The sequence below is a fragment of the Alexandromys fortis genome, unplaced genomic scaffold (genome assembly GCF_014885135.2).
Source record: "Alexandromys fortis isolate MF-2015 unplaced genomic scaffold, M_Fortis_MF-2015_v1.1 scaffold_37, whole genome shotgun sequence".
NCBI lineage: Eukaryota > Metazoa > Chordata > Mammalia > Rodentia > Cricetidae > Alexandromys > Alexandromys fortis.
Window position 1 is genome coordinate 7026659 of NW_026067914.1, and position 13328 is coordinate 7039986.

The window sequence follows — 13328 nt, forward strand, 5'->3', positions numbered from 1 at the left end:
TCTTGTTGCTAATGGGATAAAGCCCAAATCCCTTAAGATGGTACAAAAATTCCTTTAAGCTGCCCAGCCCCAGCCTGTTTCTCACTTCTCAGGGTGTCACCTGCCACTGTTTGTATCTTCTCTGCATTGTCTGTCTGCTGATGCTCTCATTTGTCATTTCTCAGAAGGATGCTTGCCAGTCTGTTTTCTTTCTCCTTGTCTGTTGGTCTCCCTGCAATTGGATGCCTTGCATGCTCCCGGAGTCATGTAGCAGGGCCTGGTGTGAGCATCCTTCGCAGTGTATTATAAAGGGGTTTGGTACTGTTTTCCATGCTGGACTACATGCGCCTGTGTTTCCTTCAGTGCCTGGTTCCAGCGCTTATCAAGGATTCATTAAATGACCCATCTTCTAGAAATGACTGTCCTGTGTACTTTCACACTTCATCTGCCTTAAGAGTATACTATATTTTCCTTTAAGAAAATTAAACATATATGCATGTGTCTGTGTATATATGAATACATACAGGATTTAGTTTGGAAACAACTGGGTTAAGAATTATGTAGAATTAAGAACAATGTAGAATTTTTATTCAGTGTTCTGTCAGTAGAGGTCAGAAGTCAATCAGTGTCATTTCATCCACTTGTGTTTTTGGATAGCGTCTCTTACTGGTCTGAAGCTAATCTGTCTGACGAATGAGGGGGTCCTGTTGGCTTAACCTCCTCACCATTGGGATTGCAAGCTTGTACTACCACACCTAATCTCTTCTGTTTGTTTGTTTTTTGAGAGAGGGTTTCTCTGTGTAACAGCCCTGGCTGTCTTGGAACTCACTCTGTAGACCAGGCTGGCCTCAAACTCTCAGCTCCAGATGTCTCTGCCTCCCAAGAGCTGGAATTAAAGGCATGTTCCACCACTGCCCGTTTTTTCAGTCTTTGTTAAGTTTTAAGATTTTTATAATCTTGCTTTTTGTTTGCCCAGACTGGCATCAAACTGATGATCCTCCTGCCTCAGCCACTGAGTACTGAAATTAAACATGAAACACCACCACACCTATGGGGTTTTAAGTTTTTAAAGTGGTTTTCTGCCTGGTGTGTGTTGGGTAGGAGAGGATGTACCTGTCTACATTCAGTCGTGATGGGATGTGGTGGCACCAAGGAAAGCTGTCCAAGCAGCATCAGTACCAGCAGAATAACGTCAGGGCCTGTGAGGGCTTCCCTGGCTGGGGCCCACTTATCCTCACCCCTCCTGAGCCTTACGTATTTGAGGCTATAGGTGCTACTTTTGTCTCTTTGCTAGTCTCCTGAGGTGGTGGCTGTGACATCACACCCTCATCCTGTGGCTCTGAAGAACACTGTAACACCGATGTGTTGGTGATATGAGTCTAGGCACCTCTGATTTCTCATTGTTAGGAGATTCACCAGAGTCAGCATCTTTGACAGTAAACACAATTCCACTGTGGTAAATGCATGCTAGCAAGGGAATCGGTTGTAGTGACACAGGTTGTATGACTCAAAGAACTGTCAGCTTCTGAGAGCCGTATTTGTATCTCCCCCATCTCCTGCAACCTTTTTATGTGTCTCACTATCTGCAGAATAGCTTCCTCTACTTCACCATGCTTGTGGCCTAGTCTTCAAGTCTGCAGTTGAAGCTGCCAGCTTGATCACCATCGTTGAGTCCTTCAGAGACCTTAATAGGAAAGATAAAGTGATTAGCCTGTGTTTGTAAAAACCAGGCTTCTTGTGAGTTCCCATTGCAGTTAACGGGGAAGTGGGTCCTTCCAAGAGGCTGGGTTATTTTATTTATTTACTTATTTACTTTATTTTTTATTTGTTATTATTTATTTATTCAGCCTGCCTCATCTAGGGAGTTTGGGATTAGACAGTGTACTACATGCTTTTCTGAATGATATTGATTCTGGAATTTAAAGAAGGAATTTCACACCTGGCATAGTAGTGTACACCAGTAATCCCTGTACTCAGAAGGCTGAAGCAAGAGATCCTGAGTTCAAGGCCAACCTGGGCTCCATAGTATATTCTTAAAAAGGCAGGATACTTCCTCTGATATAAGGGCAGGGTAGCCCTGGCCCAGCTGGCCTGTGTTTGGACTGGATTCTAAGCACTAGTCAAGACCAACGCTACAGTTCTCATCATAGAATTTAGAGATTCCCTTTGCTTTCTCTTCAGAGATGGATGATGGGACCTGACAAGTAATTGTGTCTTAATGGATTTCTTCCTCTGTGACGGAGAATGGAAACTCTGAGTGAAAATTGCTAAATTACCAAATACTCACTTGTACATGTATGTACATGAATAGCTTGCTCAACCTCCAGAACCTTGCATCCGACTCAGCCTCCCCTAACAGGCTCCCCAGACTCCTAACACACCCTAAGTTTGAGAAGCTTGTCCCTAGGTTGTGGCATCTGCTGGATGGAAATCATATTCACCTCTGAAATAGGCTGCCTTGAAAGGGTTCTCTAGGGAAGCGGCAGCACTGAGCACTCTCTTTAGGCAGCCGACTGTCCTCCCACTGCCTCGGCCACACCCACATTTATTCTGATGCTGTGGTTCTGTCTGGGTTATCACAGTCAGACTCTTATTCTACCCAGAGCCTTTTACCTACATAACATTAAATAAGCCCAGTTTATTTGCTTACCAAACTGACTGATTACATCATCCCCATGGTGTCATTTATTGTGTTTCTCCGTCCTAATGAGTGACCAGGATCACAGGCTTCCACCACCAGCCTGAATTTTTCCTTCCCTCCTTTCTTCCCTCTCTTCCCTCTTCTATTCATCTGTCCTTGGCTGGGTCTCACTCTGTAGCCCAGGCTGACCTAGACTTAGTTGTGTAACTCATGCTGTTTCATATGTACAAATCCCTCTGCCTCTCAAGCCTTGGATTCCAGGTGTGTTTGAGGTTCGGTATTTTGGTAGGACTACTTCTTAGATGGCTTATAGACTTCACTAGGAGACTTAGACTCTTGTTATGTTAGCAAGTATTTGCACCAAGTTACTTTGCAAACATCACTCATTAAAGTTTGCAAGTTATCTTTGAAGACCCAGTAAATGCAGAGCACAAAATAGACAGACCTGAGTTTAGTTACTGACATTGAGCCAGGACTTGGTTCTCCATTAGAAGTGATTGCAACTCTTGATAACATCTTGTAGTTTAAAGTAACTTGGCGTGGACAGTGGAGTGGATATTACAACTATCTTCATTGAGTCCTAACCTAGTGTGCTACATAGAGTAGTTGGCTCTGTACTGACTACATACTGGCCTGTGTTCCTCTGCTTGTCTTTTATAGATGGATGTTTCTTCCCTAAGAAGACTCGATCTCTCTTGCTTTCAACCCTTGATTTTTTTTTTGGAGGGAGAGGATATCATTCTCTGACATGTCTCTTATTTTTTCCCAACTCTGTATCTGAGTTATGTTTCTTTGCCTAGGTGTCATTTTAACTTATTTCTTCCTATAAGGGATGTTTACCTCTGCCTTTCTGCTTGGACAACTAGTAGATATAAATCTTAAAACTTAGTTTAATATGTTGACTATCACTAAAACTTACTGAAATTTTCTCTCCACTTTTATTTTATATATGTATATATATATAGCTTTATGTTTTATTGTTTTTTGATACAGGGTTTTTTTTGTAGCCCAGGTTAACTGGAACTCACTCGGTAGTCAGTGATGACCTTAAACTCCTGCTCCTTGCCTCAACTTTCCAAATGCTATGCATACAGTTAGGGTCACCACACCTCGTCTTTAAAACATATTTGTTTTTGTATCAAAAAATACTTTATTTATTTATGTGTGTGTGTTTGTTTTCATGTGATAGCATTAATAAGACAGTTAGAGTACAACTTGGTGGGGTTAGTTCATTTTTGCTACAAATGTAGCATTGGACATTTCTCCTCTGCCTGCCTGTTCCCAAATAACTGGCAGCCGCTTCCCAAATAATTGACTTGGAGGCTTAGTCTTACTTATAAATGCTCAGCCAATAGCTCGCGCTTAATACTCTCACACTCTAAGTTAACTCTTATTCCTTATTTACGCTCTGTCATGTGGCGGTATTTTTATTACTAGCATGGCATGTTCCTCTTCTGCTCCATGTCTGGCTGGTGACTCCTCACTAGTCCCTTCTCCTTCCCATCATCCTTAGTTTGTTTGCCCCACCTATGCTTGCGTGGCTGCTGGCTAAGCAGCATTTTTATTAAACCATTTCGAGTGACAAATCTTTACAGTGTATAAGAGGATTATTCCACAGCAGGCACATGATCAGGTCAACAGGATGGGTAGCAAGTGCTTTTACACTAAACCATTCTATACTATTATTGTTGCTGTTGTTGTCCTTGTTTTACAAGGTTTCTCTGTGTAGCCCTGGCTCTCCTAGAACTAGCTCTGTAGACCAGGCTGGCCTTGGGGATTTGCCTGCCCTTGCCTCCCAAGTGCTGGGATTAAAGGTGTGCACTGCCACCACGTGGCTCTATTTTTTTTTTTTTTTTAAGACAGAATCTCATTTAGCCCAGGCTGGCCTCATATTTGCTCTATAGCCAAGAATGACCTTGAACTTCTTGATCCTCCTGCCCCCTCCTGTTTTTGAGACAGGAGAGTGGCTAACTAAGTTTTAATCACTTCTGAGTTCAAGAACAGAAACCTCTTGGTGGTATAGTTCCCTCTTACATGGAAAATGTTGCCAGCTGTATAAAAATCATTTCTTTTTGTAAATGTTTTGTTTATTTTGAAACTAGGTTTCAAAGAACTCGGGCTGGCCTGGGACTTGTGACTGTTTTTTTGGGCATTTTCTGCTATATCCTATTTGTATACGTATAAATGTATGCAGGTACATGTGCATGTGTGTGCTTGTGGAGGTCACAAGTTAGCATTGGGTGTCTTCTTTAGTTGCCTTCCATGTTCTTTTTGGAGATTTTTGATGCAGCCTCTCACTGAGCTTGGGGCTTACCTGTTTGGTTAGACTAGCTAGCCAGTAAGCCCCAGGGCTGTCTTGTTTCTGCTTTGAGGGTGCATGTTGCTGTGCCTAGCTTTTATGTGAGTGTTGGTGACTGAGTTTAGGTCCCCATGCTTGGGAAGCAAGTACTTTACTAAAGGAGTCATCGCTCCACATCCTGCTTTTTGTTTGTTTGCTTTTGTTTTTTTTTATGCTGGGGATTTATACATGTTAGGTGACAGCTCCAGCCCCTAAACATGTGTTTAAAAGTGGTTTGTTAAAGGTCAGTGATATAGTTTGGTGGATAAACATACTTGCTACCAAGCCTAAAGATCTGGGACTTACATGTAGAAGGAGAAATCCTACTCCTACTCCTACCATAGGTTGTTCTCCGATCTACATGTGCGCGCGCGCGCGCGCGCACACACACACACACACACACACACACACACACACACACACACACTGTGACACATGCCTATGCGGGCATCTCTATACATACTCAATAAATAAATAAATGTAATAACAATAGCTTATTAAGTCAAACTTCTCGAGCTTAGGTGATAGTTTAATATGTATTTGGAATGTTAATTTATTGCTAATTTTAGCCTGTAAGCAAAGAAAATTGTGACTTTTTGCCTTTGTATTGATTTGTTTATTTATTTTTAGGAAATTCACACAAATGAAAAGGAAGTAACAGAGAAGGAAGTCACTCTTCACTTGTTGCCAGGTAATGGTCATGTTAACATCATATCTCACCTACAGCTCAAGGCCAAAGATAGATGATGTCATCCCTAGTGTTGCTATTATAAACTCCTTTGTTTTCATGCTCTGGCACATAACAATGATGATGATGTATCATAACAAAGATGTCAAGGTCTTCAGTAACTACACACCTGACCCAGAGGTTACAACATTTGGAAAAAATTTCCTTGTTTCCTTTTCCTCCAAAGTGATGGGGAATTCTCACTTCTTTCACAAGCCAGTGAAGCCTTTTTGAGGGTGTCCTGCTTGGTTTTGTCTAGTATTTCTGGTCTCCAATCAAGAAAATCCTAGACCCTGGAAGAATCCAATAGTCTGCATGTCTTTCTTGCTGCCTCTAACCATAGCTGCTCTCAGCTCTTACAGCTGCCTGGGCCTCCCAGCACTGGCAGTGGGGGCCTCACCTGACTGTCTGCTGGTGTATTTCAGCACAGGTACCAGAGATACTAGGGCTGGCGGGGTTACTGGGGCTCTGCTTTGAAGTCATTCATTATGAAGGAGCCTGGATTGGTTGACTGTTTTTGAGACAGGAGAGTGGCTAACTCTCAGTTAAGTTTTAATCACTTCTGAGTTCAAGAACAGAAACCTCTTGGTGGTATAGTTCCCTCTTATGTGGAAAATGTTGCCAGCTGTATAAAAATCATTTCTTTTTGTAAATGTTTTGTTTATTTTGAAACTAGGTTTCAAAGAGCTCAGGCTGGCCTGGGACTTGTGACCCTTCAGCCTCCTTCTCCTGAATACTGGGCTCACAGATGTGCATGTTGTATCCAGTTTCAAAAAGTTTTTGTTTTTCTTATAATGTGTGTTTTCCTGTAACAAGGATGCCTAACTTTTTATTAACTTTTTGTCCCCCTTCCAAGGCTGAGTTTCTGTATAGCCCTTGTCCTAGAACTTACTTTGTAGACCAGGCTGGCCTTGAGGATCTGCCTGCCTCTGCTGGAATTAAAGGTGTGCGCCTCCGCCACCACCACCAGCCTGCTGTTATTCTTTAAAGCTAGATTAAATGAATTTTTAGCCAACAAGTGAATTGAAAGGTGAAGAAAGCCAGAGGGAAGCCCTGAGGTGGGGAAGATGCTTATCTATTAGATGACAAGAAAATTCCTTTGTTGTTATTGCTAAATTGGCTCTCTTATGGTGTGGGAAGTCCTTCTGTATATGTGTTGCTTTTATTGGTTAGTGAATAAAGAAGCTGCTTTTGTCCAGTGGCTTGACAGAATATAGCCAGGTTAGAAAACATATATAGAGAGAGTAGGCAGAGTCAGAGACGCCATGTAGCGCCACTGAAGGAGTCAGATGCCTGGGAACTTTACTGTAAACCATGAGCCTTATGGTAAAATATAAAATAATGGAAATGAGTTAATTTAAGATGTAAGAGCTAGCTAGAAATACGCTTAAGCTATTGGCCAAACAGTATTGCAGTTAAAATAGTTTCTGAGTGATTATTTGGGGTCTGGGTGGCCGGGAACAAACGAGCAGCCTCCACTCTTATTTCCTTTATGTCCTTCTCTTCCTGTCCTCACCCAAACACAGCAGAGTTTTCTCTTCTAGGGAGCAGAAGATGCTCACCTAGCTCTAGCCCTAGTGATTTTTGGCTGTGGAATATGTCTTCAGGAACTATAGCTTCTAATGCGGGCTGGGTCCCTGCAGATGGAGCAGGGGAGGTGGCGCATCGAGAGGAAATGCTTTGAACTAAGAAAGAGAGACTATGCCCCCTCCCCACCTTATGACCTCTTTTTCCCTCTCATCCTCCAACATGAGCCCGCACCTCTGTCATCTGAGGAAGCTGCACAGAAGCCCTGGCTTACACAGGAAATGGGCTGAGTTCTGAATCCAGGCCCTGCTGACCACCCTGCCTACCTTTGCTCCACTTCCAGGATCCCTGTTGTGGGACACCGCTGGGTCAAAGTAGTAAAAACACCAAGATCTGCACTACAGAAGGTGGCTGAAAGTCAGGGCAAAGGGGCTCTAATCCCAGCATTTGGGAGGTTGGGACAGGAGGATAATTGTGAGTTTAGGCCAGCCCAGGCTACTCAATGAATCAAAGCTAGTCTGTGTAGTATGGTGAGACCCTGTTTCCAAACAAAGGAGAGAGAAGAAGCTTGAGCTCTGAGTGGTTGGAGAAATCCCAGCATGATGGTCTCTGAGCCATGTGGCTCTGCCTGCTCTGGAGTGCGCTGCTGCCGAGTGCTGCGCTGTACTGTGTGCTTGTCCCGTGCTCGCAGCTCTGGGCCTTCCCTGAGGCCTCTGAGGAGAGCTCGCTTTGGTTTCCATCAGGTGAACAACTGCTTTGTGAAGCCAGCACAGTCCTGAAGTATGTGCAGGAAGATTCCTGTCAGCGCGGTGTCTATGGGAGACTCGTCTGCACTGACTTCAAGATTTCCTTCCTGGGGGATGACGACTCAGCCTTGGATAACGGCGGTGTACGTATGAGCTGTGTCTGTAGAGTGGTAGGGAAGGTGCAGCCGTGACTCTGGTGCTGTCCCTGCAGCTTTCTCCTCCCAGCCCATGCTGGTGGTCTGCTCTCGCCCTTCAGGGGCTCCCTCCACCAGCAAGACCTAGAAATCACCACCTGTGCTTCCTGCTTGCTCGCTTTTGCCCCTCTAAGCTGACTTCACAAACTTTCCCCAATTTCTTCTGAATTCAGCACAGCATGAGTCACCCGCTGGAACAGCCTCTCCCATGTACAGCTTCTCATGTTCCCTCTTTCACAGATTTGGGCACTTAGGTCTGGAGTGCGACCCTTGAGCTTGGGTTGTTTCTGTTTGATCTGAATATAGTTGCGGTGTTGTTTGAGACTTGTGTCTCCTTAGGGGTGAGCGATAGAGGAGGGACAGCACTGCACCCCAGTGGGAACCCCACTGGACCCTGCCTGTTCCCCATGTGCCAGTGCCCTGGACCCCTGTGTTTCGTATAAAGCAGCACTGTTGCTACTTCCCAGGCTGGCCTCCTGCACCACTGTCTGTTGCAGGGCTTGACTCCTAGTTCTGAGCAAACACAGCTTTTGCCAAATACTTGACTTTCCAGCTGCTTCCCCAAAGCCCAGATAGCTTTATCTCCGTCTGCCTGCACTGTGTGCAGAAGTGCTAACCTGTCACTTGTACACTTGGTTTTCAGTGGCACAGAAGTGGCGTGTTCTCCCTGGGTTGAAACAGCTGGTGCTCATGGGATTTTCTCTCATGTACTGCAGCATCCCTTTACTTGGGGGCCTGGGGGAGATGCCTTTCTTCAATTCTCTCTGTAGAGTGGAGAATAATGATTTGCTTTGCTATGAATGTCCGAGTTCATTGAAAGGAGTCATAGTTATTTCCTTTTGATTTTTTTTTCTTTTTAGGAAACTCAGTTTAAGAATAAGATAGTAGGAGAAAATGATGTTCCCCTTCACTGTGTGGATCAGATTTATGGAGGTGAGTGTCTCCTTCCTTTGTTGCATTGCCTGCCTCAGAACACAGAGCAATAATGATATAGTCTGTTCAGCTGTGCTGCATAAGTTACCTTATGGAAAACAGCTTTGGGAATGGCTAGCTCACCCAGGGTTACTTGGTTTGAGATGAACCAAGCTGGGCTTCTCTCTATCTCATTCTTTTTTCTGTTAAGGTTTGTGTGTTAGTGTGCGTACTTGTGTGGGTGTGCATGTGGAGATCAGAAGCCAGCATGCCGGAGCCTCTCCGTGCATCCTGGGGATCACACTCAGGTCATCAGGCTTAGTGGGGAGGCTTACTTACTTACCGACTCACCTAGTTTTTTGGGAATGTGGTAAGACAGTATTCTGTTTGCTTGGTTGTTTGATTTAATGTAGCCCTAGCCTCAGACTTCTGATTTTCTTGCCTCCGGCTCTGTGCTGAGTTTTCAGGTGCAAGCCACCATACCTAGCCTGAAGCCTGCTTTTTCTGACACGCACACAAAACTGTTCTATGGTAGGTGTTGGTCGGTTAAGGCTCACTGTAATGGGCATATGCTTGACACACACTAAATGCTTATGTGACAGTGTCGTTAGAAAGCACAGCATCGTGATCAGTCAGTATACACAATGAAAACTCAAAGAAAAGAAGAAAAACTTAAGCCGGGTGTGATGGTGCACACCTTCAATCCCAGAAGGCAGAGAGGAAGGTGGACTTCTGAGTTTGAAGCTACCCTAATTTATAGAGTGAGTTCCAGGACAGTCTTGTCTCAAAACAAAACAAAACAAACAAACAAACAAAAAAAACGAACAAAAAACATGGATCCTGGGAACTGAACCCTGGTCCTCTGGAAGAGCAGGAAGTGCTCGTAGCTGCTGAGCTGTCTCTCAGGCCCATCAGAGCTGGGCTTTCTTTAGACTGGTGGAGTCTGGTCTGTTCATTTGAGTCTTAGTCTTATTCCAGAGGAATAAAGAATCCTGCTGGAAGCCTGATGTGGTGGCACACACCTTTAATCCCAGCACTTTGGAGGTAGAGGCAAGTGGATCTCATAGTTTGAGGCCAGTCTGATCTACAAACTTAGATCCAGAACAGCCAGAACTGCACTGAAGAAAAAAAGAAAAGAATACTTTTGGGAGTGACTTCCATCCTTAGACGCTAACAGTCTACCTGTTCCTTTAGTGTTAATTTGTCGCCATGTAACAGTCATTTCTACTCATAATTTTGTCTTTGATCCGTAGTGTTTGATGAGAAAAAGAAGCCTCTGTTTGACCAACTGAAGAAATACCCAGAGAAGCTTATTATCCACTGCAAAGATCTGCGGGTGCTACACTTTTGTCTGAGGTACACAAAGGAAGAGGAAGTCAAAAGGGTAACTAGTTACATCTGTTTTTAGGTTTATTTCCCGTCAGGATTTCCCCCACTGACTAGGTTTTGCTTATATTGCCTGAAGGTGGAAGGAAGCCTTTCACTCTGAAGCTGATGTCAGCTGCAATCTCATTCTCGGATTAATGTGTGAGAGATAGTTGGGACAAGCATGACTGGTTTGACTTGGCATGTATAACCTTGAGTCCTTCAGTTTATAGTGCTGGTTACCTAGAACTACTAAGGGGTGAGTGGGAGGTGATGAGTGAGGTCAGGGTCTGCTTGGGGATGGAGAGGAAAAGACAGCTAAGGCTGATCTTCCCCTAGAGTCTGTCTACCACAGGAATGCTGACTCTTGAGAATCTGTGTGTTTGCCTCTACGAAACAGCAGTTGTTTCATGAGCCAAGTCGGTTCATCAGATGCACCTGTAAAGACTAAGCATCTGTTTTGTCTGGCACCGTATATATTCTTCTGCTTCACGGGGACGGGGTCTTTTGCCTCTTTACAACCTCAAGTGTAAGTGCTCCAATAAAGTGTGTTCTGAGAAGAAAAAAAAAAAAAAAGACTAAGCATCATTTCCTGGTTGCAATCAGGAAATGGCTGTACCAGTTTGCTACAATTCCTTATAATTTCCAAGGTTTTTCTTGCTGAGATAGGGATGGTCTCAGACTTGCTCCTCTCCTGGTACGCACATTAGGGAAAGCCCAGCAAGATGCCAGTTTGTTTATACTGTCTTATCTGCAATGAATTATGCACACTTTAGGTAATGCTCTAATTTTCTTTGAAATAGTATGGTAGTTCAGTTAGAATAATGAATATGATTATAATATAATACCTATTGTGAGCAGGCAAAAAATGCTATAGCTAGAGACAATTCCCCAAGAAACAAAGCATTTCCTTTTAAACAATTATTTTAGTTATTTATCCAAACATACTTTTGGTTAACACAATAGACAGAGAGAACAGCGACAGATTTCTTTTCTTTTTTCCTTTTGAGACAAGGTCTTGTGTAGCCCAGGCTGGCCTTAAATACTCTCTGTTGCTGGGAATGACCTTGAAGCTTTGATTCTCCTTCTTCCTCCTTAGTGCTGGGACTATAAGCATGTTCTACTAGGACTTTGTGCATGCTAGGCAAGCATATTCCTAACTGGGCTACATGCCTAGCCCTTTCCTTTATTGTCTACAGCATCCACAAGTGAGTCAGCTAAGTGTCTTGCTTTTTGTCTGTTTCACTTGTGAGTCTTGGACCAGACCTTATAAGGCAGTTGAGATTTTTAACTCTTGCTTTTTGGGAAATTAGACTGTGTTTTAAATTTTCCCTAGACATTCGAAGCTCTTAGAAAGCATGACAAAATAGTATTCTGTTGCTCTGGCACTGTTCTAAGAGCTAAATCATAGATTGAAGTTCAGCAAGGGTTATGCTGTCCCCAGAGCCCATTAGTGTTGTAGGAGGTTGCTTGTTTGTTCCCGGCTGTCCAGACTCGAAATAACCACACAGAAACTGTATTAATTAAATCACTGCTTGGCCTATTAGCTCTAGCTTCTTATTGGCTAGCTTTTACATCTTAATTTAACCCATTTCTATTATTCTGTATATCGCCAGATGGCTGTGACTTACCGGCAAGGTTCCATGCAGTGTCTGTCTCCCATGGCACCTCCCTGACTCTGCCTTCTGTCTCCCAGCATTCAGTTAGTTTTTCCCCCCTAGCTCTGTTCTGCCCTGCAATAAAATACAGAATAGCTTCCTACATCACATTAGTGTGATAGAGAACAAAGTTGGCCCCTACCTTTCTTAGCGTTGACCTATCAGAAACATAACAATATCCATTGATCCTTTCTTCTCTAGATTGTCAGTGGCATAATCCATCATACTCAGACTCCTAAACTGCTGAAAAGACTGTTTCTGTTTTCCTATGCAGCTGCTGTGCACAGCACAGGTAAGTCTCTTTTGAGCTATTGTTGCTGAGTAGCCAAGATTCTTCCACTCATCTTTGGTTTTGTCTCTTCCTATAGCCCAAGCTAAGTCTCACTGAATGCTGGGACTAGCAGTGTCTCCACCCCCAGAAGGTTTCTTTCTATTCTCCCCTGTGATCAGGAGGGGAACCCTGTTTAGTGAGTTTGTATCACTGTGACCAAATGTCTGTCAGAAAAGGGAAGAAGGATTTACTTTGGTTCACTGTCTGAGAGGGTTCACTTTATGGTTGCTTGGTCCATGTTTTTGTGGAAGGGGAGGTTGTTCACCTCATGGTGACAAACAGGAAATAGAAAAAGAAGGAAACAGAAACCAGACATAACTTTCAAAGGTACACCCCAGTGACCTGCTTCCTCCAGGAATGCTCAGTTTCTCAGTGTCTGCATCCTCCCTGTCTTAGCTTACCATTGCTGTGATGAAACACCATGACCTAAAGCAAGCTGGGGAGGAAAGGGTTTATTTGTCTTACACTTCCACATCGTAGTCCATCATTGAAGGAAGCCAGGACAGGAACTCTAACTGATGCAAAGGCCATGGAGGTGCTTTGCTTACTTGCTTGCTTCCCATGCCTTGTTCATCCTGCTCTCTTATAGAACCTAGGACTACCAGCCCAGGGATGGCACCACCCACAATGGGCTGGTCCTGCCGTCATTAATCACTAATTAAGAAAATCCTTCCAGCCTCATCTTATGGAGTCATTTTATCAATTGAGGTTCCCTCCATTCAGATGAATGTAGCGTGTGCCAACTTGACCTAAAACCAGCCAGGACACTACCCAAATGACAACATGCGTTTGGGTACAAGCATCCAACACATGATTCATTTAGGAGTTTTCTTTTCTTTTCTTTTCTTTTCTTTTCTTTTTTTTTGTTTTTCGAGACAGGGTTTCTCTGTGGTTTTGGAGCCTGTCCTGG

General features: G+C 43.7%; 1 protein-coding gene across 2 annotated transcripts in view; it reads left to right on the top strand.

The window, feature by feature from the left end:
* The window catches only part of Mtmr12 (myotubularin related protein 12), a 68338-nt gene that overhangs the window by 21251 nt on the left and 33759 nt on the right, over window positions 1–13328 (top strand). The window contains exons 2-6 of one of the 2 annotated variants that reach the window (XM_050139079.1): window positions 5589–5649; window positions 7956–8101; window positions 9013–9085; window positions 10318–10448; window positions 12289–12379. In XM_050139079.1, coding sequence (XP_049995036.1) covers window positions 5589–5649; window positions 7956–8101; window positions 9013–9085; window positions 10318–10448; window positions 12289–12379 — 502 coding nt within the window. Of the gene's footprint in view, window positions 1–5588; window positions 5650–7955; window positions 8102–9012; window positions 9086–10317; window positions 10449–12288; window positions 12380–13328 lie in introns of those variants that run through there. The other variant, XM_050139080.1, reaches the window with a different exon arrangement.